Source organism: Danio rerio, chromosome 5 (genome assembly GCF_052040795.2).
Source record: "Danio rerio strain M-AB ecotype USA chromosome 5, GRCz13ab, whole genome shotgun sequence".
Lineage (NCBI taxonomy): Eukaryota > Metazoa > Chordata > Actinopteri > Cypriniformes > Danionidae > Danio > Danio rerio.
In genome coordinates, this window is record NC_141025.1 from 39,660,445 (window position 1) to 39,688,412 (window position 27,968).

General features: G+C 35.5%; 1 protein-coding gene across 3 annotated transcripts; it reads right to left on the reverse strand.

Moving 5' to 3' along the window:
- Positions 1 to 574: 574 nt before the first annotated feature.
- Positions 575 to 27,366, reverse strand: atp1b2b (ATPase Na+/K+ transporting subunit beta 2b). 3 transcript variants are annotated; one of them, NM_131838.2, is given in 9 exon segments: positions 575 to 841; positions 903 to 2,061; positions 4,272 to 4,367; positions 6,390 to 6,416; positions 7,537 to 7,596; positions 9,674 to 9,879; positions 10,434 to 10,538; positions 10,815 to 10,943; positions 26,928 to 27,330. In NM_131838.2, coding segments are annotated over 8 exon segments (879 nt in total). In that variant the 5' UTR covers positions 27,016 to 27,330; the 3' UTR covers positions 575 to 841; positions 903 to 1,893.
- Between the last annotated feature and the right edge of the window lie 602 nt (positions 27,367 to 27,968).

A 27,968-nucleotide genomic window follows, 5' to 3' on the forward strand; every position in this document is an offset into this window, starting at 1 on the left:
ACTACTATAATAAAACCATGGCTAATTTTCATAGGAAAATACCATCAAAAACATTACTAACTGTCAAATTAATCATAAAAATGATAGATAGATAGATAGATAGATAGATAGATAGATAGATAGATAGATAGATAGATAGATAGATAGATAGATAGATAGATAGATAGATAGATAGATAGATAGATAGATAGATAGATAGATAGATAGATAGATAGATAGATAGATAGATAGATAGATAGATAGATAGATAGATAGATAGATAGATAGATAGATAGATAGATAGATAGATAGATAGATGGATGCTTTTGTGGAAATGTTGGTGTGCAGCACCATACCTATTCAGGATTATCCGGTGAGATTAAAGGATTAGCGCATTAGAGGAAGTATACACACTCAGATGCTTGTCATGACACACACAAGCAGTGTGAAGCAGTTCTCAGTATGATAGAAGACACAAGACACTTCTCTGCATGAAGCATGAGGTGTGCGTAATGGTGTTGAAAACAACAACAACAACAACAAAAAAAGAGAGAGAGAAATGATATTTGTAATAAAATAATAATGAGAAATGAGGTTGGTGACCATGTTTTTTGGTTTTATTGACTCATGCAGGGATGGATTCACTTCGAAACATAAATCTGCTGTCCCTGCTCCTAGTCACTCTATCTGATCTGTCTCTATGCTTATGCTCAAAGTCACTTACAACAAAAGTCAAAAATACTCAGAAAGTAAATTGTGCACAAAGTTTAACACAAATGAGATGAAATCAAAAAAATCACACATGCACATGCAGGAATCCAAATGTAATCTCTTTCTCACGCACATACACACACACACACACGACACACGCGCACACACACACACACACACACACACACACACACACACACACACACACACACACACACACACACACACACACACACACACACACACACACACACACACACACACACACACACACACACACACACACACACACACACACACACACACACACACACTTCTTCTACCTACTGTATCATTCAGATTTCAAACTGAACCCAGACCTGCTGTAATCCTTTCTGTTGGTGCAGATCAATACAAAACCTTACATCCCATCACCATGTGAGACAAACTGGGTAACACATGCAAATAAAAGAAAAAAGGAGAAACCAAAGAAAGGAAATACTGCAAAATACCTATTTATACATATAAACAAACTTAAACAAAAAACGCCTCATGAGAAATGAAACGTGACACACTTCAGAGTTCAGTCTGAGCCAAACTGTGAGGAATGCAGAAATGTTTGTGAATGTGTCAAGTTGTGTTGTTTTGGTGTTTGCTAGAGCTGACATGCGCAGTGTTACCTTTATGTCGGTGCAAACTAAACTATCCTCCTCACAAATCAGACTGAGACACAAGTGCCAAACAGTCCCAGAACTCTAGAGATTCTCCAAACACACATGAGATTATGCCAGCCAAGCACATTACCTCATTGACGCCTGCTCCGAAATTAAAAATTGAACAAAATGAACAGATACTTAGTAAAGAAAAAGGTATTTTTTAAAAGATACTAGGTAAGGTTGCTTGACCAGAATAGTATATTATTTTTTTAATCACCAGCTCTGCTAGCTGAGCATGCAATTCAAATTTTGGTTCAAAAAATAAATACTGTACTCTGAACTCACACGCACACACACACACACACACTGATTTAATATGCACAAAAAATCCTGCTTACTATTTGCAACCTTACTAGTCTCAAAGTCTAAAAGAGTACTATTATTCTTTGTTCTGTCGGACTACTAGCTGTTCCTTCCACACGTTGTTGTAAACTATTAGATGGGAGGACCGGTGTGTGCATATGTATGTGTGTGCGTGCAAAAAAAAAAAACAAACACTCTTGTCTGTTCAATCTCTGGAGTTGATCCTCAGTGTGAAGGAAACTCGTCCAGCAAACTTGTCTCGTTCACTGCCTTCGGGAATGTTGTTGGAGTTGATTTTGCACTCCACATTGACGTCCTCATTCCTGGTGATGTTGAGGAACTTAACGGCCACTAGAGGCTGAGAGTAGTTCACCTGCAGAAGAAGAAGATACCAGAGGGAAACTTTGTGAGAACAATCATTATAGGCTGTTTTATTTTCCCTTTATACATTGTAAAAAATGCAAGGTGCCACGCAATTTGTTATATATATATATATATATATATATATATATATATATATATATATATATATATATATATATATATATATTTTTTTTTTTTTTTTTTTTTTTGAGTGTAGGGCAAAGATTTGTGTACATACATTTATATACTGTAATCGGTGTCAATGAAGTTACCATATATGGTTCTTTCCTCCAAAAAGGGCTAGTAAAGCTAGTCTAATAAAAGCTATCTTGTTTTATAAGTCAGTGTTCTACTTTTATTGGAGTTGTTTTGGCTTGCATTATTTTGATGTTGCATAAAAAACACTGTGTAGGAATTTGAAGATGCGCATAAATTACTTAAAATGTGCATAAACATATATTGTAGTACTTTTTGATTTATTAATATTTGATTGATATTGTATAATCTAAAACTTCGCCAGCTGCATAAGACCAAGTTCTGAATATGTAATTAATAATTTGAATGGAACGTCAATGTGTTATCTAAATGCAAATTTATAAACATATAACATTTTTAAAAATTCAATTCAATACTTTTTTATTTCTCAATTATTTCCTAATTTCATTAAGTTCTCACTACCATAATTTTACAAGTGAAATATATAACCATAGTTACCCAAAAAGGTGTAGTCCAAAGCCTGGTTTGTTATGCCTACTCTGTAAACATTATTGTCACTTTCTGCTAAATTTAATGACACAGAATAAACACAAGTACATTAAACGTGTCTCAAAATGTATTGACATGTTTGCAAACATACAAGATTACCGAAATACACAATACAGCAAATATTCCAATTATGACTACATTGATAGTTATTTAATACTGAGTCATTAAACTCATTTTTCTTAAATTTGCAAAGTGAGCTACATAATTTTTTCCCCTTATCCCATATATTTCATAGATTAACCCTATTTGATGTATTTGTACACTATTTGACGTATTTCGTCACTTTGGAATTATGAGGTTCTGTCTGCGTTCTAAATGATGTTGAGATATTGAGTTTCAAAGTTTTTGCGTTCCATAGAAAACAGTATGTGTGTAACATTTGTTTATTAAGGAAAAAGTCTTAGAATGTAAACAACTTATATAAAAAACATCCCATAACGTAAATAAGCTGTCATTCAACAGGAATATGTCAATAACTCAATATTGACAAAAATGCCAGAATCTTATAATTCTAAGGTGACGATTTGTACACTTTTTTTAGCTTTATAATTCTTACCTTTGTTTTTTTAAACATACACAGTCCTCTTAAATTATTCTGAGTTTTTCTTATTCTTAACAGTGTCTCAATACAATTTGTACTTATTAAAAACTTTGTACATTGTCTGCACTATACACAATTTTTAACCAGAAATTGGGTAACATCTGGACAAAAACAGTTATTTTTCAAGTTAAAATTATAGGACCAAATACATTAAATTAATCATTTGTTTGTTGGGTCATAACAATCAGCCCTTTTAACAATGAAAAAATAAAACATTTAAGAAACGTATTGCTCGCTTTTGCAGTTTGTAATGATTGTAAATGAATGACCCCGGCTCACACAATAATAAAAGTAAGACAATAGTTTACTTTAAAACAATAAAGTATGGCACTATGAGTGAAAAATACAATGTGTAAAGAGTATGTTCATTCAGTTTATGTGTTGTTCTATTTAAAATTGCCATTGATTTGGACATTTCTGTTTTTACATGATTAATATGTGCAGTCTGCATTGCAGTGTCAAATTCAGAGTGAAACTGAGTTTAGAAAAGAAAACAGCGTATAGGATTATTCTGTCAACAGCAAATGCGGAGTTATTTCAACCCAAAATTGGATGAAATCTGGACAAACCCAGCCACTGGGTTACACTTTTAAATTAAAATTATAGCCTAATTTAATTAAGTTTGTCCATACTTTACCCAATTTTGGGTTGAAATAACCCAGCATTGTTTTAGAGCATAGCATTAAATTTAGATTTTAAGATTGTGAGGAATTTGTTATTCATTTTATTCATATCTCTTTGAATAAAAATAAAAATGGTGAATGTTTTTTTTGTTTTTTTTTGTTAAGTGTGTATTGTACAAGTGTGTGTGTTGGTGTGTGTGTGTGTGTGTGTGTGTGTGTGTTGTACAGTACCTGCGCTTTCTTGCCATAGTATGGATAGTACATGAGGTTGAAGGTGCCATTAGGGGGATAGTATGCCAGTTCACCAAGTTTATCTGAATCATCAGTCTACAGACAGAGAAACATTGTTAGTTCACCGCAGCTTTTGATCTGATCAATATCAGCCTGTTCTAATATCAAAACTGCTATTGCTACAAATATTTAATAAATATTCAGAAACACTACAGCAATCGTCCCTTGAGTTGATCTTATGCTGGAATAATTTAGCATATGATCCGTCTGTGTGAATAATCATTTTATTTTCTGCTGCTAAAATGTGCAGTTTTTAACTGTATCATGAAGATGTGAGCCTGGACCACAACACCAGTTTTAAGCTGGACGGGTATATGTACATTGCATCAATCAAAATGACAGATTTTTATTTTAGGGAAAAATCATTGGAATATTTAGTCAACATCGTGTTTTATGAAGATATTTTGTAATTTTCCTGCTGTACATAGACTAAAAACATACTTTTGCTGTTTGTCCAAACTACTTATTTAAAATAAGCTGAAACAACACAATTCTTGAGGTTTATGAGGGACAACTTAATTGTTTTATGTTCAACCCACTTAAAGATGTATAAACTAATAAGTTAACTTAATTCCTTCATGCTGTCCCAACACAAATCGATCATGTGGAACCCAACATTTTTACAGTGTATATCGAAACTGTATCTTTTATTAGTAATGTGCATTGCTAAACACTTCTTAAGATGATTTAATAGGTGATTTTCTCAGCATTTAGATTTTTTGAACCCTCGGATTCCAGATATTCAAATAGTTTTATCTCTGTCAAATATTGTCCTATCCTAACAAACCATACATCAGGGGTTCTCAATCTTGGTCCTGGAGGTCCGCCGGTGTCCTGCCAATTTTAGCTCCAACCCCAATCAGACACACCTTGTTTAGCTAATCAAGCTCTGAAAAAAGTGATAAGTTAACTAAAGCGTGTCAACAAATTGCCCTTAAAAGCAACAAGTTGACTTTACAAAAATAAAATAAACCCATTGAAACTTGAAACTGTTAAGTTTAAGAACTGTTAATTTTTATAATTATGCTAATTATGCTCAGCTAATCCCTTTTTACTGTGTCAGACTATTTTAGAACATCTCTTTTTTTAAATAATTATTGTATTGATCACAATATTAAATATTTGATGCTTCATTAACTCTATAAAAGATACTATTAAAGCCTGTGTTGAATTTAGAAGAAGTCTGGAAGAGCAGATTAATTTTACCGTATGTCATTTTGCTAGATACAGAAAAGCTGGGGAAAAAATCTAATATAATAAAGCTGTACTGGAAAAAAAGTGATTAGTTTACTTTTATTTAAAAAAATTACAATAGGTTTACTTACATTATTTTGTAAAGTTAGCTGTAAATTGGTTTACTCGCTTTAAGTAACTAATCACTTTTTATAGTTGAGGGTTTCTAGAAAAATCCTTGCAGGTGTGTTGAGGCAGATTGTAGCTAAACTCTGCAGAACACTGGACCTCCTAAGGCAATTGGTTTACTCGCTTTAAGTAACCAATCACTTTTTACAGTGTACAGACTTTCAAAATTGTTCATCAATCTCAAAAGATTTTGGGCATAAATCTAAACAATATTGGACAAGTGTATGAGGAGAGAGTCATAAAGAAGGCTATGTCCACTTGAGCAGATGAGAACCACCCACTTTATTTAAAGTTTTACCTCTTGCCATCAGGCATTTGATCCAACTGTAGTTGGGTTACTAAACAAGCTTTAAGTGATTATTGTATTGTTTACTGTTATGTTATGTGGTGGAGTGTGACTTGTTGCTGTCAACTGTAGGCTATTGTTGTAAACCTAATTGCCCTTCGGGGACAATAAAGATATTCTAATCCAATCTAATCTAATCCAGGACAGAGTTTGAGAATGCCTGCTATACATCAATACAAGATTATCTCTTGGACACTTATGACTAGTTTTGTGGTCCAGGGGCACAAATCAGCTTGATAAAATGAAGTTTGCTTCACACTACAGAATATCAAAGCTGTTGCATAAACTATATTGCAAATGTTTTGCATTAAAAAAATGATTATTCTTGATTCCGTCTAGATTATTCTTACCCACTCATCTTTCCCAACTTTGTATTTCTGACAAGAATGAAGGGGAGAACAGATGAGACACAAAAAACAAAACAAATGAAACATGAATGGAGATGATGAGCAATGGTGTAAACAATACATTTTGAACAAACACTGAAACAACACTGAAAACAACAATGATATGACAACAACAACAACAACAACAAAAAAGGAAGAATACAGATGGGGAAATGGTGGGTCAGGGTATGAAATCATTAGAGGAAGGTAAAAGCATGGAAGCGTAAACTGTGATTGATCAGAGAACTGGATTGAGAAACTTTTCTGCACAAGGCTAAATGGCATCAATGCCTTAAACCACTGCTTGATATCCAGCCAACACACACATAAACCTGTTTTAGGGATACACAACTGAGAACACTCCGGGAAACTGCTGTATAGTCTGTATTAGGTTGTAATTGAGTAATTACCTGTTAGTTTACTAAATTACTAGTTGCATAGTTAGTTGTTAGTTTAGTACAGATTATTGCTTCAGTAGGTTAGTTATGTATAGGTTTAAGATAGCTCTTTTTTCCAGTGTTGTGTTCATATTTATAGTATAGTGTAGTTTTGATTATTGCTCCAGTAGGTTAGTATAGGCTTAAGATAGCTCTTACGTCCAGTGTTGTGTTCATATTTATGGTTATATTTATTTTTGTAGCACCGTAATCCTGCAAAACATGGCATTTCATTTCACTGTATGTCCAAGTGGAATGACAATCAAGCTCAACTTGACTTGAATGGAAGAAAAATTAACGAAATAAAGATGAAAGTTTGTTACCTGATAATACTGAGCATTATATTTAGCTAGAAACAACCATTTAAATGAATTCATTCACTTTTAATACTTAATTCACTCAAGTACTAAAAACAACACTTGTTGACTTGACTGATGTTATTGGACTTATTCAACTTTTTATCTCAGCTTTATCTCATCTGTTTGCATGTGAATCTTCAGCTCATAGCCGGTCGTGGAAGCTTTTCTGCGAAGCCGGCTGCAGGTCTGATTACCAGCTAATTGACTCCAGCAGTCTTGTTGAATGGCTCATGCAACTTTAACCTGAAATCAATCCCTTTCTGAAAGACTGAAGGATAAGAAGAACGGTGGATGACTGAAACCGAGCGCTCTTACCTTCGCACCACACGTGACATAAGGAGGCTGACCGTCCTTAGCAGGCAACAGACCGATCACCTGCAAAAAAAGAAAGAAAAAAGAAAGAGATTGAAAGATTTGAGATTGAAATGAGAGAGGGAGACACACAGACAATAAATGGAGAGAGATAAAAAGGCCAAATTGGGTCTTAATTGAAAGCCAAAGCAACTCTGATGAATTATTCATCCTAAAGAGGTCTCTGATTCTGTGATTTCAGGTCAAATGTTAATCAATAAAGCCTTGACGTTTCACAGAATGTTTTGACAGTCTTTCTGGTTTCTTTTATGGACTTTGAACATCTCGGTACATTTGCAGTCAATAGTGGACGAGAGAGCTCTCGGATTTCATCTAAAAATTCCATGTTTATGTTTTTCAAGATAAGCAATAGTCTCAGTGGATCGAAATTACATGAGGGTGAGGAATTAAAAACATAATTTTCATTTTTGGGTGAACTAATGGGTTTACCTGTCATTTGACTGTTGTCTATTATTTAGTTTTTATGTGACGTGAAAGCTGAATAATATATGAAAATAAAAATATGAACCACAGTTGGAGGGTAACAGGTGATGGTGGCAAGAAATGCTACAAAAAAGGCCCATATATATATATATATATATACATATATATATATATATATATATATATATATATATATATATATATATATATATATATATATATATATATATATATGTATATATATATATATATATATATACATATATATATATTTAGAGCTATTAAATTTAGATATGCATCAGATTTATTTTTGCACTTTATTTTTTTTTCTTTGCATCAATGAACCCTATAAGCAATCACATATGTTTCTGTTGAGCTTATTAATGCAGCGGCTAGACTGCACAACACACAACAGCCGATTGGTGGAGGGGAGAAAGAGTGATGATTTGCCAATTATGATTTGGGGATGGTTATAGGGCCGTGATGGACAGAGGCCAGTGGGCAGATTTGGCCAGGATGCTGGGGTAAAAGCCTTACTCTTTTTCAAAGAACATCCTGGGACTTTTAAGGACCACAGAGAGTCGGGACCTCGGTTTAACGTCTCATCCGAAAGACAGCGCTCAATGAGCAGTATTGAGTCCCCGTCACTATACTAGGCATTAGGACCCACACAGACCACAGGTTGAGAGCCCCCTGCTGGCCTCACTAACACCACTTCCGGCAGCAACCTAGCTTTCCCATGTGGTCTCCTATCTAGGTACTGACCGGGCGCAGCCCTGCTTAGCTTCAGTGGGCGACCATGTGAGAGTTGCAGAGAGCTAACTGCCGGCAACTGACTGTTGGTAATCTGTAATCAAAATTCATCCTTTGCTTTCACTCTGGAATGGCTGTCCTTCTCTGATGACAGCTTGGGCGAAATATGCTTAGCCACAACCCTCTAACTATTAGTTTACTGTAAGTAAAACCCTGCCCCCAACTCAATATTCCATTTCAGTAAAAAATACATCATCATACTGAAATAAAAATCCAGCAACTTCCTGTTCACAAAGACCATAAAAATATTGTGGGTTCATCTGTTTGCCTGTATGCTTCATCCGTAAGAAGTGTATTAAATTTAATATTTAACATGATAATGTCTTAATACATTAAGCAATGCTTGGACTCGTGGAGCTTCGCATCAATAGACTTGCTCTTCAGTGTTTAAACCACACTGATCTGAACTAAACTGAACTTCAACTCTAAAAACTGGACTGACAGTTTCAATTTACTAGAACTTCTATGTTAAGCTGCTTTGACACAATCTACATTGTAAAAGCGCTAAAGATGAAATGAATTGAATGTCACTTTTAAGTGCTTTTGAATGTCTCAGTTTCTAGTGATTGAAATACTGGCTCTCTAGATGGCGCACAAGTAGCCAAAACCTTCTGTCTGTGTGTTTACGTCTCTTTGTTTACAATATTTTTGTAGAGTAATATAAATATCTGTAGCTTTAAACAAATCGAAACGTCACTGGATTTTATGACAATCCTGTGAACGTTTTGCCCTCCAGTTGTTCACACCATCCCTGTGACTGAAAACTCTAAATATACCTAACCCTTTTAACTTTTCGGATATAGATTGATATGTTTCTGAGTCTCTATGGTGTTTCTCATCTTACACGGTTGAGCTTGATGATGATGCAGGGTTTGCCTTCATCGTAACCATAGAAGCGATCCGTGATCCCTGAGCATTTCTCCAGTATAGAGCGCTTGAACTGGCAGGAACGTTTGGGAAAGTTCTTCAAACCGCCGCTGTCCTCCTGGATGAAAAACTGATCCGGTTTACACTCATAGTTCTTCTGTGTCTGGACTGTGTCGTTGTAGGCTGCACAAAAGAAACAAAAGGACATGACTTTGTGCAAACTTCTGCTACACAATCATTTCAAATCGACAAACACGAGTACATCTTCAGTCCATCTTCCAAAGCTTCATGTGTTTCAGTTTACAGTGAGCCTATATTAAGTGTCTATATTTAGAGTATTTTTAAGATCTGTTGGATCCAAGGAGCTCAGATCATGCTTGACTCTTCATATAACAGAATTAGCAAGAAGCATATTTATATTCGAAGAGTTCAGATGCAAAAACCATCTGAAATTTCCATCAAAAATAAAAAACTTTCTCAGCTTGTTTTGTTTATGTTGAAATATTTTACTTTAAAGACCAGGAAAAGGACTTCTTTTCTTTGGGATGAATTGGGATACACACAAGAGCCTGATAAAAATGCTCATTTTGGAGAAAAATTTTAGATTTTTGCCTGTAAGCTCTTCATTTATTAACCACTAGATTTCCAGAAGTTAGATACCGTAGCTTTAATCAAATGCCTAATGTCTATATTTACTGTGCAATACATGCAGCATTAGGGTTGTTAAATAAACGCACGTGAGAGGAAGTTATTGAGAGCCTGCACGTATCTTTCCCAGGTCTCTGTGTACTCGGTGGTATAAGCAATCTCCAGCTGCTCTCCTTTAGGTCTGATCATCATCCCTGCAAAACATCAAATAAACAAAAGAGAGGAGGAGAAGAAACAGACAGCGGCTATGAGTGTCTGCTTGCTTACATTTATTATATTTTTGAAAGTCAAAGAGGTTGATTAATGGCCCAAATAGTAAATGGTCATTTCATTGCAATTTAAATATGGTAAAAGGTGTGCAGAAACAGATTTATTGTGGTTATAATTAATATAGTGATCAAGTGGAACACATATTATATGCATGTAGACACAGAGGCGCATGAGTGTGTGTGTTTGTGTGTGTGTGTTACCTGGAGTTGAAAGTCTGTCCTGGTATGTTGGTCTGTGGTCATCGAGGGTCTGCAGCATTACGTACATGGTGAGAGTAAACAATCCAGCCAGGAATATGTAGAATGCCAGATAAAACAGCAGAATCAGACCTGCAAAAAAAAAAAAAAAAAAAAAAAAAAACACACACAATCAAATAAACACACAGCAAAGGCAAACAATAAAAAGAGAAATGGAGACTTATGCAAAATAATAAATATCTCTGAAATACTGGTCAAACTTAACACTGAAATATATAATTATTTTACCTGGACTGCTGGCTATATTATTATATTTATATGAAGATAATTTATTATTATTATTATTATTGTTATTTTTATTATTATTATTATTATTATTATTATTATTACAACTTACAGCTTGCAACCTAAACATCACACTTAAACAAAAATAACCCATATTTTAGATGCCACTGAGCATTTTTGACAGTCAGATACAGTAGCTTTTTAGAAACCATTACTACCACTGTTATGTCACTAGCAGTCCAAGTGGAACAGCATTTTTGAAATACATCAAATCAATTAAAAACATTAATAATAGTAACATGTAGTATAGGTCATACATTTGATTTAAGTTATTTGATACTATAAAACAAGGTATAGTGTTATGATTGCATGTTAATGGCAAAGACTACAGCAGAAAAGTGCAATGCGCACAATATGGTGGAATAGGTCCCGCCTCCTAATATAAGAGCCAATCGCACGCTGGTAAAGTCACTCTAAAATATCCCTTGTGTAAATGTTATTTGCCTCTGTAATGGCAATATTTTTGATTAATGATATGAAATACCTTAAAGACCATTTCAATACTGGGATGTCACTGGCCCATGAAAATTTCCTGCTTGTTATCAAACTATTTCAAAACTGTAGCCAATTCAATCACATCTTAATGTTAAAACAGCTGTCATAACAGTATTTATCAATACATGGACCTTTTTGGATTCTCAGAAGCTATGGAAATAAAAAATGTAAAATAGGACATACGTTAGGACCATTGTTATTGTTTACATCCCTCAAAATGATCTATATAAACTGAGTTGGTCTTATATGACCGAATGCACCCTGAGATGTTGCACATATGGCTGTCGAATGAACAGATAATCCTTCAAATGTACTTTGACACAATCATGTAAACAGCATTGACACAATCATGACACCAGATTGTCCAATCATCCACAAATTGCATGTATTCTATCAGTCCTGCACAAGCTTGGTTTGCAGCGACAATTACTGGACACTTGTTAATCATGGTTCACAGTATATATGTATGTTAACATATGGTCAAAGCTGAATTTTTGTGCTCCATTTTTTAGATTTTCAGTTTACACAGATTTTGCTCTGCACATTAACTCATCAGCTTACATTCTGTTGGCTTTTTATAGATGAATATATTAATGCGCTGGTTCTCAGGTTTAATTAACCTCACATTTTAAATTTGTATAGCAAATAATATAACTGGAATTTACTGCTATCATTTACTTTCCCTTTATTTGTTTCACACCTGTTTGACTTTTGAACACAAAAGAAGATATTTTGAAGAAAGATAAAAACCTGTGACCACTGACTTCCATACAGTACAGTACAGTATGTTTTCCTAGTACACTGTAAAAAAGTGATTAGTTACTTAAAGGGAGCAAACCAATTGCCTTAAAAGAAACAAGTTGACTTTACAAATATAATGTAAGTAATCCCATTGTAACTTGAAACTGTTAAGCTGACTTAATTTTTGTAATTATGCAAATTGTACTCACTTTTTAAAGTCAACTAATCCTTTTTGACAGTGTCAGATTATTTTAGCCTTTTTTTTCCAAATAATTACTGCAATTATTATAATATTACATATTTGATGCTTCATTAAGTCTATAAAATCTACAATTATAGCCTGTATTGAATTTAGAAGACACACTGGTGTCTGGAAAAGCAGATTAATTTTCGTCACTCTCATTTTGCTAGATACAGAAAAGCTGGAAAAAAACAAGTGTTATAAATGTGTATTGGAAAAAAGTGATCACTTTTATTTAAAACAAAGTGAACACAATTTGCATAATTATACAAATTAAGACAACTTAACAGTTTCAAGTTACAATGACTTTACTTACATTATTTTTCTAAAGTCAACTTGTTTCTTTTAAAGCAATTGGTTCATTCAGTTTAATAATCACTTTTTTTTTCAGTGTATGGAAGTCAATGGTTACAGGTTTCCAGGTTTCTTCAAAATATCTTTTGTGTTCAACATAAAAAAGAAACCAGTAGATTTGAAACCAATTATGAATGAGTAAATAATAAAAATATACATATATTTTTGGGTCAACTATCCCTTTAAAATAAAATGGCACTAATTTAGGCTACATTTTTAAACCGAAGACTATAAGGAGAAATGATTTCACCAGCATAATACTTACTACTCTTGAGTACTTTTAGAAGGGCTTACTCTACTTAAACTACATTTTTGAGTAATGGTAGTTTTATTTGAGTATGATTTTTTCTGCCTGATCTCACGAGGAACCGTAAGTATTTTACATTTTGTCAGTGTAGAACTAATTTGTACGAATTCGTACGAATTTAGTCGTACAAAAATGTATGATTTTAAAAAGGAGGCGTGGCACCCCACCCCTAACCATCATTGGGTGATGAGCAAATCGTAGTAAATTGTATGAATTTCAAACGAATTGGCCACTAAATCAAAAAGTTACGAACTGCCGTGAGATTGCGTTGGATTTTTTTTAGTACTCTTTCCATCACTGCTGACAGACGAACTCCAAAGGATCAAATCTGCACAGCAGTCTATAAACATCTGGCACACAGCATGTGGGCCAAACATGGCCCTGGTTTTGCAGAGGTGGCATTGTCTTTGAGGCGGCACACAATACTTGGGCCAAATGTAAAATGTAGTATTTGGGCCAGATGTTAATAATTGACCCACATTTGAAATCTTGAGCAATGCTTTATGGGTTTATCAATTTTATTGCAGTCGTGACACACCAATATATATGGCCCAGTTCAGGCCCAGTTATGGATTATTAACTTGCCTGAGACTTGGCCAAGATATGGTCCATGTTTGGCCTTTGTCTAAAAGCCAGACTTGTTCCAGTCATGTACCGTAATTCACTACGGCATGTGGGCCAAGTAAAAGCTGATTGTGTGAGCCAGAGTTAGGCCAGAGATATTTTGCTATGTGGGTGACAATGAACAAGCACATATTTCCTATTCCTACACATAAAAGTATTTTTGTTGGTAGTTTTTGTTAGACATAATATGCAACAATGGGATTGTTTTTACTGTACTGTAAAAAATGCAGGGTTCTACATAAGTGATTTGTGCAAGAACAACATGAAGGAATTAAGTTAGCTCATCAGTTTTTACACATTTAAGTGAATTGAACATAAAAGTTACTCAGAAATTGTGTTGTTTCAGCTTAATTTATGTAAGCAGTTTAAACAAACAGCAAATGTCATTTTTTGAATGTACTTCTACTGATGTAACTTGGAAAAGAGACAAGACTAGTAGTCTAATCCTCTTAAGTTTTGACCTCAGCACCCGATCTCCTCCACTCATTCATATATTTATACACACATTCACTTACATGCATTCATACTTTTACGCACACATTTCCCTTACAGGAAGTCTGGTAATCCTGCCTGGTAAATGTCTGCTCTGTGACAACTGAATTAGAGCGGGGCAGATGTGGGTTAAGAGGGGTGAAAGGTGGAGTGATGATGACAGAAGGAGGAGAGGAGGCCAGATTAAATCACAAGGGGGATTTTCAGAGAATACATGCTTTGGAAACAGCAGAGTAGCGTTGTGTCTCTGTAAGCATTTATTCAAACTATGACGACTTATATATTTATCATACTCTTGATTATTACTGTATGTCCACACTATTTTGTGGTATAGAGTTACAGGTTTTTGGCATGACATGTAGGGAGAAAGTCAGAGATGTTTCGTCATAAGATATATAATGTCAACATCTCAGTTTAGTTTAGATTATTGTGAATGTAGAGTCTGGCAATTGTTTTTGGAGTCTTTGCTGATGTAAATTAAAGAGGGAGTCATTTACAATGAAATACCTTTTTAGAGTGTTTATGAGTTTTCAATTTTGTATGGTAGGTAACATCATATATATATGATATATATATATATATATATATATATATATATATATATATATATATATATATATATATATATATATATATATATATATATATAAATAAGAGTTCACACTTAGCTGATGTCAACTCTTGAAAATCAAAATCAAAAAGCTTATATCCATCAAAAGCTTGTTTGGCATGCTGTCTCAGGAGAGAGGCCTGAGCTCAAGAGATCCTCGAGCCCAGGGCTCCCTCCCGTTTGGACCCCAAAAACTTCCCAGCTGCAGTAGCTCAGGGAACACTTGAGAAGTAGGGAGCTAGACAAGTGCCTGATTTGCTAAATCTATTATGCAATATGTATAACTTTGAATGGTGGGAGGAAACCAAAGAACCCGGAGGAAACCCATGCGGACACGGGGAGAATATACAAACTCCTGACAGAAACACCCACTGGCCTGACAGGGACCAGGGCCGGCAGTGTTCTTGCTGTGGGGCTAATAGTGCTAACCACTGGGCTGCCGTGCCACCCGATCTATGGAAAAGGAGGAGAATAGGGAGGAAAGGGGTTTTCTTCCAGATGATTTAAAAATTCTTATATACTGTGCATGCTGTCACTGTTTTTTTGGTCATTTTAATATATATATATTAATGTTTTATAAAATGTTTAGTTTGTTTTACTTTATTGTTAGTTAATTTTCTTTGGCTCAATCAACAAAACAAATTAATAATGATATGTGATATGTAACAGAACAAAAAGACAATTTTGATAATATTTTAATGTTTTAACAGTGTTTTGTCATGGTTAATAGGAAATATTGTGATATAGCATTTCATTCATTCATTTTCCTTTAGCTTAGTCCCTTATTTATTAGGGGTCGCCACAGTGGAAGAAACCACCAACTATTTTAGCATATGTTTTATGCAGCGGATGCTCTTCCAGCCAAAACCCAGTACCATGAGACACCAATACACCCTTTTATTCACAATTACAAATACACCCAATATACATTCACCAGCGACAATTTAGTTCATCCAATTCTGAATTTACTGCATGTCTTAGGACTGAGGGGGACTTGAGGGACAGTGCTAACCACTGAGCCACCGTGCCAACCGATAAAACGTTCCAATTTAATTTAGAATATTTTACCCATTTTAATATATATAGAATTTAAAAAAAGAAAAATGATTACGAATATACTATCATTTCAAAATGTGTTTACTGTAAGTAACTGGTTTAAGCCATTTTATTTTACAAATAGTTTGAGAGTGAAATGAATATTCACTCAAATATTTAATACTTAATAATCATATACACAACGGATTTGTCAAGTCTTAACTGTTTTACTGTATTCTGATTCCTTTCATTCAGGCCTTGGTTATAAGAAACATTGTGTAATACGATTACAAATTAAAAACCTTACTATTTCAAGAATGATTTCCAAAAGACTATGTAACATGAAATTCAGCTTTGAATTACAGAGATGAATTACATTGTACAAAATAAATGCTGATTTGATGATCAAGAAAAATTTTTTAGAAGATTTTTGCTAAAAAATTATCTGATTTTTCAAAATCTTTTGAAAAAAAAATTTTCCAAATGGACAAAATTGATTTATTATGAAGAGTTTATATGCAAAAACCTCTAATGGCCAAACGAAATTTGCCATCTGAAACAAGCATTTTTCTTAACCACCAATTTTTATGTTCAGTTATTTCACTTTACAGGCAATGGAAATACCATATTCATCGCCATAAAAGTGAAATTATTTAACCTACACACAAGAGTCTGAGAAAAAATGCAGATTTTAAAAGAAAAGTGTTTAAAAGTTTTTGAATCTAAACCCATTCATTCATTCATTTTCTTTTCGGCTTAGTCCCTTTATTAATCAGGGGTTGCCACAGCGAAATGAACCACCAACTTATCCAGCATATGTTTTACGCAGTGGATTCTCTTCCAGCTGCAACCCATCATTTTGATACACCCATACACTTTTACATTCACACACATACACTACAGACAATTTAGCATATTCAATTCACTTAAAGCACATGTCTTTGGACTGTGGGGGAAACCGGAGCACCCGGAAGAAACCAACGTGAACATGGGGAGAAAATGCAAACTCCACACAAAAATGCCAACTGACCCAGCCGGTGCTCGAACCAGCGGCCTTCTTGCTGTAAGGCAATCGTGCCACACACTGCCACCATGATACACATCTGAACTCTTTATATAAGGTTCTTCTGACCTGATACATGCCTTTATAGTCACTTTTTATAAATAATTAATGAATTCTTTCTGCATCCATGATTTCTTTAAAAAATTACTATTTTATACATAACAAAACATTGCATAACATTGTATAGCACATTGCAGGACACACTTCCTAAAACGTTAATTATTTTAATAACCTCATCCATTTGCCTCCATAATAAGAATGTACTATACTTCCCCAGTATATTCAATAATGCATGCTTTTGGACAGATCAGGCTCTGTCGTTTCCATAGGGAAGGCCGCAGTGTGTATGTAGGTGTACATTTACACTTTATATGATGGCCATACTGTATATGTGTGCCGTAAGCTCTGGTGGACAGCAGGATCAGAGCTCATTAAGCTGTACAGGACACCTGAGCTTCAGGCCACAGTGTGGCCTGTGGGGACAGTCGATCAGGTTGCCCAAGGCTGAGGGACGAGGACACCGGATCTCCACAGATAGCAGCAGGGCAATGTGAGGTTACTCTACGGGCTAGTGTTACACACACCACGGACTGTGGTCATACACCTGCTGATGGAGTCAAAGAGATGTGTAAAAGAGACCAAAAGGGAGGTACAAATGTTTTCATAAAGAGATAGATCGCCCAAAAATGAAAACGTATGCACACGCAAGTAGTTCCAAACCCCTATGAGATTATATTTTCTGTTGAACCCAAACTGAAATGGTTCTTGAAGTCTTAAAGGGATAATTCACACACAAAAAAAGTTAAATTCCTGTCATCATTTACTTAATGTTCACTTGTTAAAAATATATTTGAGTTTCGTTATTCTGTTGAACACAAATTACATTGTGAAAAATGCTAGAAACTAGAAAAAGAAATACAAACAGAAGTCGTTTCTGACATTTTTCAAAATACCGTATTTTGTTGGTGGTGCAGTGGTTAGCACTGTCGCCTCACGGCAAGAAGATTGCCGGTTCGAGCTTCGGCTGGGTCAGTTGGCGTTTCTGTGTGGAGTTTGCTTGTTCTCCCTGTGTTTGTGTGGGTTTCCTCCGGGTGCTCCGGTTTCCCCCACAGTCCAAAGACATGCACTATAGGTGAATTGGGTAAGCTAAATTGGTCATAGTGTATGTGTGTGAATGAGTGTGTATGGGTGTTTCCCAGTGATGGGTTGCAGCTGGAAGATCATCTGCTGTGTAAAACATATGCTGGATAAGTTAGTTGTTCATTCCGATGTGGCAACCCCTGATTAATAAAGGGACTATGCCGAAAAAAAAAACGAATGATCGAGTGAATCTTCTTTTGCTCAGTAGGAAGCTCAAATTGATTTTAACCAAGTAAATGAGGAAAGAATTACATTTTTTCACGTTAACTATTTCTTTAAGACCCATTCAAACCATCAATTATAGATATTTAAGCCTTATATACAGTATATACTGTAGATGCCTCATTAGAAGTTATTAAATCACAGCATGGCTGTGCAATGTTGTAGCATCTTGAAACACATCTTACTCCTTAAGGTCAGGTAGATGCTGATTGGCTGTGAATGCATGTATTGTTCAATAGTTTATTGCTAAAACAAAAGTTTTTTTATTTCATTAATGGTTTTACAAAGAAACTTTAACATCTATTGAACTTTTTCTTAACACTAAAATTGTTGTTTGGCGAACCAAAATAGATTTTTTCACCATATCACATATCACGCTGAGTGCGGTTTGTGTGTGTGGGTGTGTGTGTGCGTGCGCAAGCAAGTCATATTTAAAGCAAGGAACAATATTGATAATGAACTTTTTAAACTTTTGACCCTTTAACTGCCTGCTCTATCAAATGTTTGACCCTGTTTAAATTAATGATTTACACCACACAGTATTGTTGGTTTACAAAAAAATCAATCAAACATTATCCTGTTTTTGGGTTTATGTAAAAAAAAAAAGAAAGAGAAATCATGTTAAATGATAATCTGAAATATTTTATGAAATACTTCAAAAAATAAAGATAATTTAGTGTTTAAAATGTTTTATTTTGATTTTTTTTTAAATAAATGAGTCTTACATTCACACATATTTTTACATTTTTTTTATAGAATATGAATTAATTCTGGTACCTTCCATTTGGAATAGGTTGATGTTTTAGAAATAATGTGACGTTTTGAAAAAAGGATGCATTGAGTGTTAACTAGCGACATTAGGAGTTAAAAAATGCAATCCAAAAATGTTTTTCTTGGTGGGGCAGTTTTATTGAGAATAGGAAAATTCACATGTAAAAACATATAACAAAACAAGAGAATTTAAACTATGGGAATCACTTTCAAAATCATTCAGTCAATCAGAAAAAACCCTATTTTAAACAGGTCAGGCATTAAATCTTGCAGACCAAAACACCTATAGTAAATAACAAAATGATCTTTTTAGGTTTATTGAGTTTTGTTTGTTTAAATGTACCTATACTGCATGTTTTAAAGCTGCATTGAGGACTCTGCTGCTGTTTTCAATCTATAGCATACATATACACTACCAGTCAAAAGTTTGAGGTCAGTTTTTTTTTTTTTTTATTAATTCTATTTGGTAATTTGAATAAAATTATTCTGTTCATCAAAGCAGCATTTATTAAATGTAAAAAAAGTTAAATTGTTCAATACTTATTTATAAAATGTATTATATATGGTATGTAGTTTCAGATGAAATTATTACTTCATTCATTCATTCATTTTCTTTTCGGCTTAGTCCCTTTATTAATCTGGGGTCGCCACAGCGGAATGAACCGCCAACTTATCCAGCACATTATTATGCAACGGATGCCCTACCAGCCGCAACCTATCTCTGGGACACACACACTCATACACTACGGACAATTTAGCTTACCCAATTCACCAGTACCGCATGTCTTTGGACTGTGGGGGAAACCAGAGCACCCAGAGGAAACCCACGCGAACGCAGGGGGAATATGCAAACTCCACACAGACACGTCAACTAACCCAGCCGAGGCTCGAACCAGCGACCTTCTTGCTTTGAGGCGACAGCACTACCTACTGCGACACTGCGTCACCCTACTTCAGACATCATTGCTTTTAATAATATTATCATTAATAATAATAATAATTATAATAATAATAATAATAATAATAATAATAATTATTATTATTATTATTATTTGAGTGATTTCTGAAGGTTCATATAACTTTGAAGACTGAAGTAATGAAGCTGAAAATTCATTCCATCACTGGAATAAATGATTAAATTAAATTATAAACTACTTCTGAACAGTTATTTTATTGTGCAATAACATTTTATAATTTTACCATTTGTACTGTAATTTTGATTAAATAAATGCAGCCTTGGTGAGCAGAAGCTTATTTTAAATCATTTAAAAATCTAACTGACCCCAAACGTTTGACCGGTAGTGTATAAAGAATTATTAGCCAACCCTGAATTATTTTTTTCCCCTAATTTCTGTTTAACAGAGAGATGATTTTTTTTCAACACATTTCTAAACATAAAAAAGTTTTAATAACTCATCTCTAATAATTCATTTCTTTTTATCTCTGCCATGATGACAGTAAATAATAAATTACTAGATGTTTTTCAAGACTTTTCTATACAGCTTAAAGTGACATTTATAGGCTTAACTAGGTTAATTAGGTTAACTAGGCAAGTTAGGGTAATTAGGAAAGTCATTGTATAATGATAGTTTGTTCTGCAGATTATAGAAAAAATATAGCTTAAAGGGACTAATAATTTTGACCCTAAAATGGGTTTTAAATAATTAAAATACCTTTATTTTAGTTGAAATAAAAATATGACTTTCTCCAAAAAATATATATATATTATCAGACATACTGTAAAAATGTCCTTGCTCTGTTAAACATTACTTGGGAAATATTTAAAAAAGAAAAAAATAATTCAAAGGGGGGCTAATAATTCTGACTTCAACTGTATATACTATGCAACAGGTAGTTGCAGTCTTTAATGCTGACTGGTCAATAGCTGTGTTTATTCACTGACTGCTTTATCCAGCAATTCTCTTTAAACAATTTTATTTCCATTCTATGGACTATGCATTTCTCCAAAATAAAATGTTGTATATCTGCATAATAAGGTGACGACTTTTTGACCACATTATGAGGCCCCTTTAAAGAAGCAATTCTTGTGTAGTAAATAACATTAACATGTATAAGCATGTTAAAAAATAACTTGCAGTTCTGAACTGCATATGCAATCTTACTGTATTTAAAGGTTTGATATTTGAGGAACTACAACATTCTACTTCTGTTTACTGTCACGGCCAGCAAGAAACACAAAGACATTTTTGTCTATGTTAATACTTTCAAATCATGGATACATTTTTACAAAAGCAATAGGATTCTTGAGGTGTGCAGTATTGTGAATAATTCACAGCTGAAGGCATTTTCTGACATCTTTTGTAATATTGCTTACATATTTATCATAAATTTTTTTAGCCATGTTTCCCAGTGATGGGTTGCAGCTGGAAGGGCATCCGCTGCATAAAGTATATGCTGGATAAATTGGCAGTTCATTCCACTGTGGCGACCCCTGATTAATAAAGGGACTAAGTCAAAAAGAAAATGAATGAATGAATTTAAAGCCATGAGCTTTGGTTTACAGTAAATGAGAAATACCAACTAAGCCCAAATAATCAAACCATTAAGCGTCACTTAATCTCACTGCAGACGAGCCTCAAATAACCACCATCTCTGTCAGGATACCAAGTACCTGTATTACTTGCTGCACTTTGTTATAGGGTTAAAATGTGGTTCATCCTCATTAGCTGTGCTGGACACCCTCACGTTCTCTGTATCTGTGTGTGTGTGTGTGTGTGTGTGGGTGAGAGTGATACACTATCAGTGCTCTTCTGTTTCTTTATCTGTCTCTCACCATGATGAAAGTCAGCCTCTCTCTTTCAACCCTCAAATCTGCACAGAGACTGAAAGAGAGAAACAGAATGTGCTGCTGTGATCTGTCATTTGCATGTTCACCTCCATTAATACAGACATGAACCCCATCTCTTTAGATCTCTTTCAGTTCAGAAATCCACCAAACCTGCCGGACCACCCTACTATCAAACACTTCAGAGAAAACACATGCACACACAGCTTTGATGCAGACAAAGACAGCGCTTACTCCCATATTACCTCACAACATCAATTTCCTGTTCTGACGGTAACTTTGTAATAAATGCACATAAATTGGGTGTCAAATTTCTTGTTCAAATTAGAGATTCAAAGGCGTCTTAGTTTCCTGCATAGACTCCGGGTGTTTGGTTGGACAGAGCGTACTGATGTTGTATAGAGTGTTTTATGATATGGAATAGTAGCTTGATTTGTTTGATTGAAATCAGACATAAATAGACTGGTTCATACAGCAATGACAGTGATGGGGGTGAGGGAGTATATGCCTCCTAATTCTCAGAAAAGACTATAGTTAATCATGCAATGAAAATATAATTGCAGATCCCTCTCATGTCTTGTACTCAAATTACAATCTGCTTCACTCGGGTAGATGTTATAGGGTTCCAACTAAATAAACCTGCATAGGTACAAACATTCTTTGATTCCCTTAACTGTTTATCTCCTGAGGTTGGGGCATGAAATGATAGTGTTGCAGGTGATGAACGCATTTCCTTTTTTTTTTTTTTTAATTCTGCATGTATGTATTGAACTATGTATTCTATAATGTTTCTGTTATGAATTTTGTATTTGGCAGTCCTTATGTTTGCAACAAATTTAATTGGGGATAAATCTGAAAACCGAAAGAGTTAGTGAATGTAGACTAAAAACTATTAACCCAATCCATTGATTCATTCATTCATTGTTCTTCGGCTTAGTCACTGATTATCAGGGGTTGCCACAGTGAAATGAACCACCAACTATTCCGGCATATGTTTTATGCAGCGGATGCCCTTCCACACACACACACACACACACACACACACACACACACACACACACACACACACACACACAGACACACACACACACACACACAAACTTATATACTGTGTCCAATTTAGTTCATCCAACTTCCTACAGTATAGTGCAGGGGTCACCAATCTCGGTCCAGGAGGGCCAGTGTCCCTTCAGGGTTTAGCTCCAACTTGCCTCAACACATCTGCCTGGATGTTTCAAGTATGCCTAGTAAGACATTGATTAGCTTGTTCAGGTGTGTTTGATTAGGGTTGGAGCTAAAACCTGAAGGACACCGGCCCTCCAGGAACAAGTTTGGTGACCACTGGTATAGAGCATGTCTATGGACTGAAGAGGTAACCGGAGCACCCGGAGAAAACCCACGTGAATATGGGGAGAACATGTTAATTCCACACAGAAATGCCAACTCACCCAGCTGAGACTCCAGCGACATTTTTCCTTTGAGGCAACAGGGCTAACCACTGAGCCACCGTATGACCTAACCCAATCCATTTGATCTCAATTAATTAATGTAATTGAAAGATGATTTATCTGACTGTATTGTCCTAAATTCATTAGGTTACCAATAAACATGGTTTGATCGTGTATAGATTCAGATAGGAGGCCCCCAATAACTTCATAGGAGAAATGGTCGTGCTCAACTGAGCCTGATTTCTCTCAAGGTTTTTTATCCTTCACTTTCACCAATTGGTGTAGTTTTTTCCTCCCTTCTGTCGCCACTGGCTTGCATGGTTCGAGACTTGTAGAGCTGCGCACAGATGGATTTGCTCTCTAGTGTTTCGAATCTCAGCAGTGAAATTTAAAGCACACTGAACTAAACTGAACTGAACCTAAACTCTGAAAACTGGACTGACACTGTTTCAATCCACTATAATCATCTATGGGAAGCTGCTTGACACAATCTACATTGTAAAAGCGCTATAGAAATAAAGATGAATTGAATTGATAGATAATATTGTATTCCATTGCTTTCTGGATGTCTGTATATTCTTAGTAAATATTAATTCATTTCAATCTTTGCAGTTGTACATGGCAACCCTGTACACTGCAGTGAACAAAAAAGAGCTCAATACCTTGAAAAGAGTAATATTAGAGTAATATTATGGATTTTACAATTTAATGTGCTAATCAGATTAATTAGTTAAGAAGAAAAAAAAAACAAACACTTTAAGGGAGTTAAAACACCCAGAATGCCCCATTACGACCTCTGTAGTTCAGCTTGCAATTAATAGTTGATTGGGGATGAACACAAGCCAAGAAAACAGCTCACTGTGTGATGTACAATGCAATCATATCTCCCTAAAATTCAAGATAATGGGCTTAACATGACCCTGTATGAGCTTCTCACTCATTTTAAATATTTCTGCTGCTTGTTCAAAGTACTTATTTAAAAAAGTGATGGATTGCAGCTGTAAGGGCTTCCTCTGCATAAAACATATGCTGGATAAGTTGGTGGTTCATTCCACTGTGGCGACCCCAGATTAATAAAGGAACTAAGCTGAAAAAGAAAATGAATGAATGAATGAGTTTTTGCAGATTCAAGTTGATTGAACATAAAACAATTAAGTAAAAAACTCAAGAATTGTGCTGACTCAGCTCATTTTAAATAAGTACTTTGAACAAGCAGCAAAAGTCATTTTTGGATGTGACTTTAGTGAACTTTTGGCATGCATCTACTGCCATAAAAGAATAATAGGAAAAAAAAAACATTCACATTGAGAAAAAAAAGGTTATTTTAGGAATTATTCTATGAAAGGGAAAACACCAATTGCTTTTGGATCTAAAGCAACTTTTGATGAGATATTTTTTACGTGGTTAATTTCCAGGAAGCCCCTGGATCTTCTGCAACTGTATGCTGTGGTATGAGCTGTAAAGTTTCTGAAGGAGTTTGGAAATTCAGTTAAGACCTTTGCAAAAGCCATGTTTTACAGCAAGATGGAACACAGGTTTTATTGACTCTCCAAAGGGCTGTGGTGAGATCAGCTTTCAGAGCTTTTATCTGAAGGTATTGACTCTTGTGTGCCTTAACAAGTCCTGAAAGCAACCTAGGATGTGATTGGTTATGAGGCACAGCTGTATGCATGTACCTGCAGCTTCCTCCACGCTGCATAGGTCACTATTAAGCCCCAGTAATGAGGATGTACTTTGTTAAAGAATCTAAGCATACCCAGGTTCACTTTGGTTTGGGCACAGACAAAAATAGACTAATTAAGGAGTCTTAGAGAGCATGCTGGCTTAACTAGGCAGCTAGTCCTCAGAGCATCACACACACACATACATACACACACACACATACACACACACGAGCGTGCACTCGAAGTGAGGTGCCACACGCAGAACTCCCTAGAGCAAAATGTGCTGGCATAAATTTAATTCAAGGCAGTGATCTAGCATTTTTTTCCCCACTCAAACACACAGACTCCCAGAGCATTGACAGCTGAGTTATAGATGCCTGAGGGGCAGTTCTGGAGTGCCGTAGATGCTAATGCCATCACACCCTGATTAAAAGACACATTCGGTTACAGAATTAATCTACGGTCCTTGAATAGGCTGCGTCTCCACATGACAGCTTCACCAAGGCAACCAATGAGCCTATTAGTAAAGGATTACATCTTACACTAATTCACAAAACCCCCTTACACACACACACACACACACACACACACACACACACACACACACACACACACTTAAAATGGCCCTTGGCTAGATTAAATCATCTCAATGTCACTGTAAAAGACAGAACGCAACAATATGTACTCTGGGCTAAAGTTCTTTTATGCGGCACTTGTTGTTGGAATGGTCATATTCACTACTGAAGGCAGATTATTCATGATGTAAGCACTTCTTTAGAAATGATGATTGCAGGTTTTACTGTTACTTGAAGTCATTAAATTATAATTCTGTTCACATACAATATATTTGAGGTATTGAAATTAGTTTGTTGTGATAAAAAATTACCTATAATGATACAGGTGGCACAATGAGGCTTAAGGTCCAAAAGACTTGGCCTCTAGCAAATGTGAAGGCTGCTCAGGTAAAAAAAAAAAATTGTGAAACAGTGCAATAAACATAGCTTAAAGCGATAATATACACCGTCCAGCTCCTCTGTACACATATTTGTATGCAAAACAAAACACAAAACAAACAAATATAATGAGCATGGAGTTATTTCTTCAATGCACAAAGAAAAGTTAAAATGTGTGCATGTAACCAACCAAAAACAGTTGTTAAATAAATTATAAATAAAAAAGCATGCTTTTGATTTTGTCAGCCTGATTGTTTTGTTGTTTTAATTCTACTTTATTTGAGCATATATAGAATGGTTTTAGTTTAGAGCAGATGTTCTACTTTCCTTTGCAGATAGAATGACTATTACAGGGTAATACTGCTACAAGCCTGTATTTAGGCACTGTGCCTGAAGCGCATTGTGGAGTTGTGCAGTGACTCGACACTGCATTTCTCCACGCTGTTCATTGGCTCAAGAAGCACATTCAACATTTTATCTGCAAACACCAGCAAAACCAAGCAATTAGTGATCACAGTTACAGCTGAGGTAAATTTGCGTCAGTTGACTGATATAAACACACTCAAATGGTTTTGTTTAAAGTTTTACAGCTAAAACAGGCGACGAACAGAAACGCATGCGACGCATAGAGCCGGTAACCGGCAACTGGAGTTTCAGCACCGCGGACAGCGATCTTCTTCACTGTAACTTCTCTGCACTCACACAGAAGAACTAACGACTGCAGCTCATCAGTGTATATATATATATAATTTACCAAAATGTGATACTAATTGGCATCCTGTTAGTCAGTGTTAGCTAGTCTTACCCCAACTGCTCGCGGTCCTCCCGCAGAACTCGCGGGTCCTCGGGTTCCAGAAGAACTCCTTCCAGCCGTTCTTGTCATCCTTGGCCATTTTCCTGGACTAAATGTGCGCTCACAGAGACAACTCCTCGGGGCTAGCACTCTCTTTGAGAGTAATAAAGAGCTATTCAAGCCTTAAATACTGTGTGTAAAGGGTTAAACGATCTTTTGTGGCTCTACAGAAAGTTTTTTTTAAATGAAAAACTGCTTAAGATTGATTCCGAAGGCACTCTGCCTAAACCTGAGCAGTCAAGCGAGGACTGAGTGAGAGAAGATCTCGATCCCACTGTAACGCCCGAATCTCTGCTCACCCGCCAGTGCAGTGCGCATTCCGCAGAGAGAGAGGGAGAGAGAGAGAGAGAGAGACCAGTGCAGCAATAATGTAAAGACACTGCAGCAAAACAAGCTCTGCCTGCTCACCCCCACCCCTAAACACATAGCCCTCCTTCTGCAAAACTCAAGTGACTTCTTGGCCAATAGCAGCGCTATGCGGCACTCTTAGCCCCGCCCCCCAGTAAAACGACAAATCGCAAGCCTGTCTTGGAAAAGACGCGTGTGCGTCTGTCAGTACCTCATGCGGCCGCTGTCAAGGAGACAGCGCGCCCTGCACTGAGAAGCCTCCAGTCGGTCTGGGAAAACTCCTCTCAGCATGTTTGGGCTGTTTCGTGCAGAGACTCCCAGTGGCCCCGCATGATCAGATGGATGCTCTGTAAAAAAAACTTAGATCATCTACATTTAACCATTTAGATGCTTTTATCCAAAGTGACGCAAAATAATAAGAATCGAAGCCATTGAATAAACAAAAAACAAAACAGCAAAAAAACAAAAAGGGGTAAAGGTCCACATCCCAGTTAGTCTGGTCTACCATAATAATAAAAAAAGTATTTAGAGAGAAACAGAACATGTAAGAATCTGATAGATTTTGATTGTGAAAAACACACTCACACATATGTTTGCAGGTACAACTACTAAAGAACAATGAATGTTGGCACATCATCTCTATCA

What these genes read in the sequence shown, in the direction of transcription:
- atp1b2b (XM_087251158.1), bottom strand. Translation starts at nt 27,015, where the DNA reads ATGGCCAAGGATGACAAGAACGGCTGGAAGGAGTTCTTCTGGAACCCG. An exon ending in TCATCATCAAGCTCAACCGT is followed by an intron (nt 7,597 to 9,673) that starts GTAAGATGAGAA and finishes CTTTTTTTGCAG; the next exon opens with GTGATCGGTCTGTTGCCTGC. An exon ending in ATGTCACGTGTGGTGCGAAG is followed by an intron (nt 6,417 to 7,536) that starts GTAAGAGCGCTC and finishes CATTCTTGTCAG; the next exon opens with AAATACAAAGTTGGGAAAGA.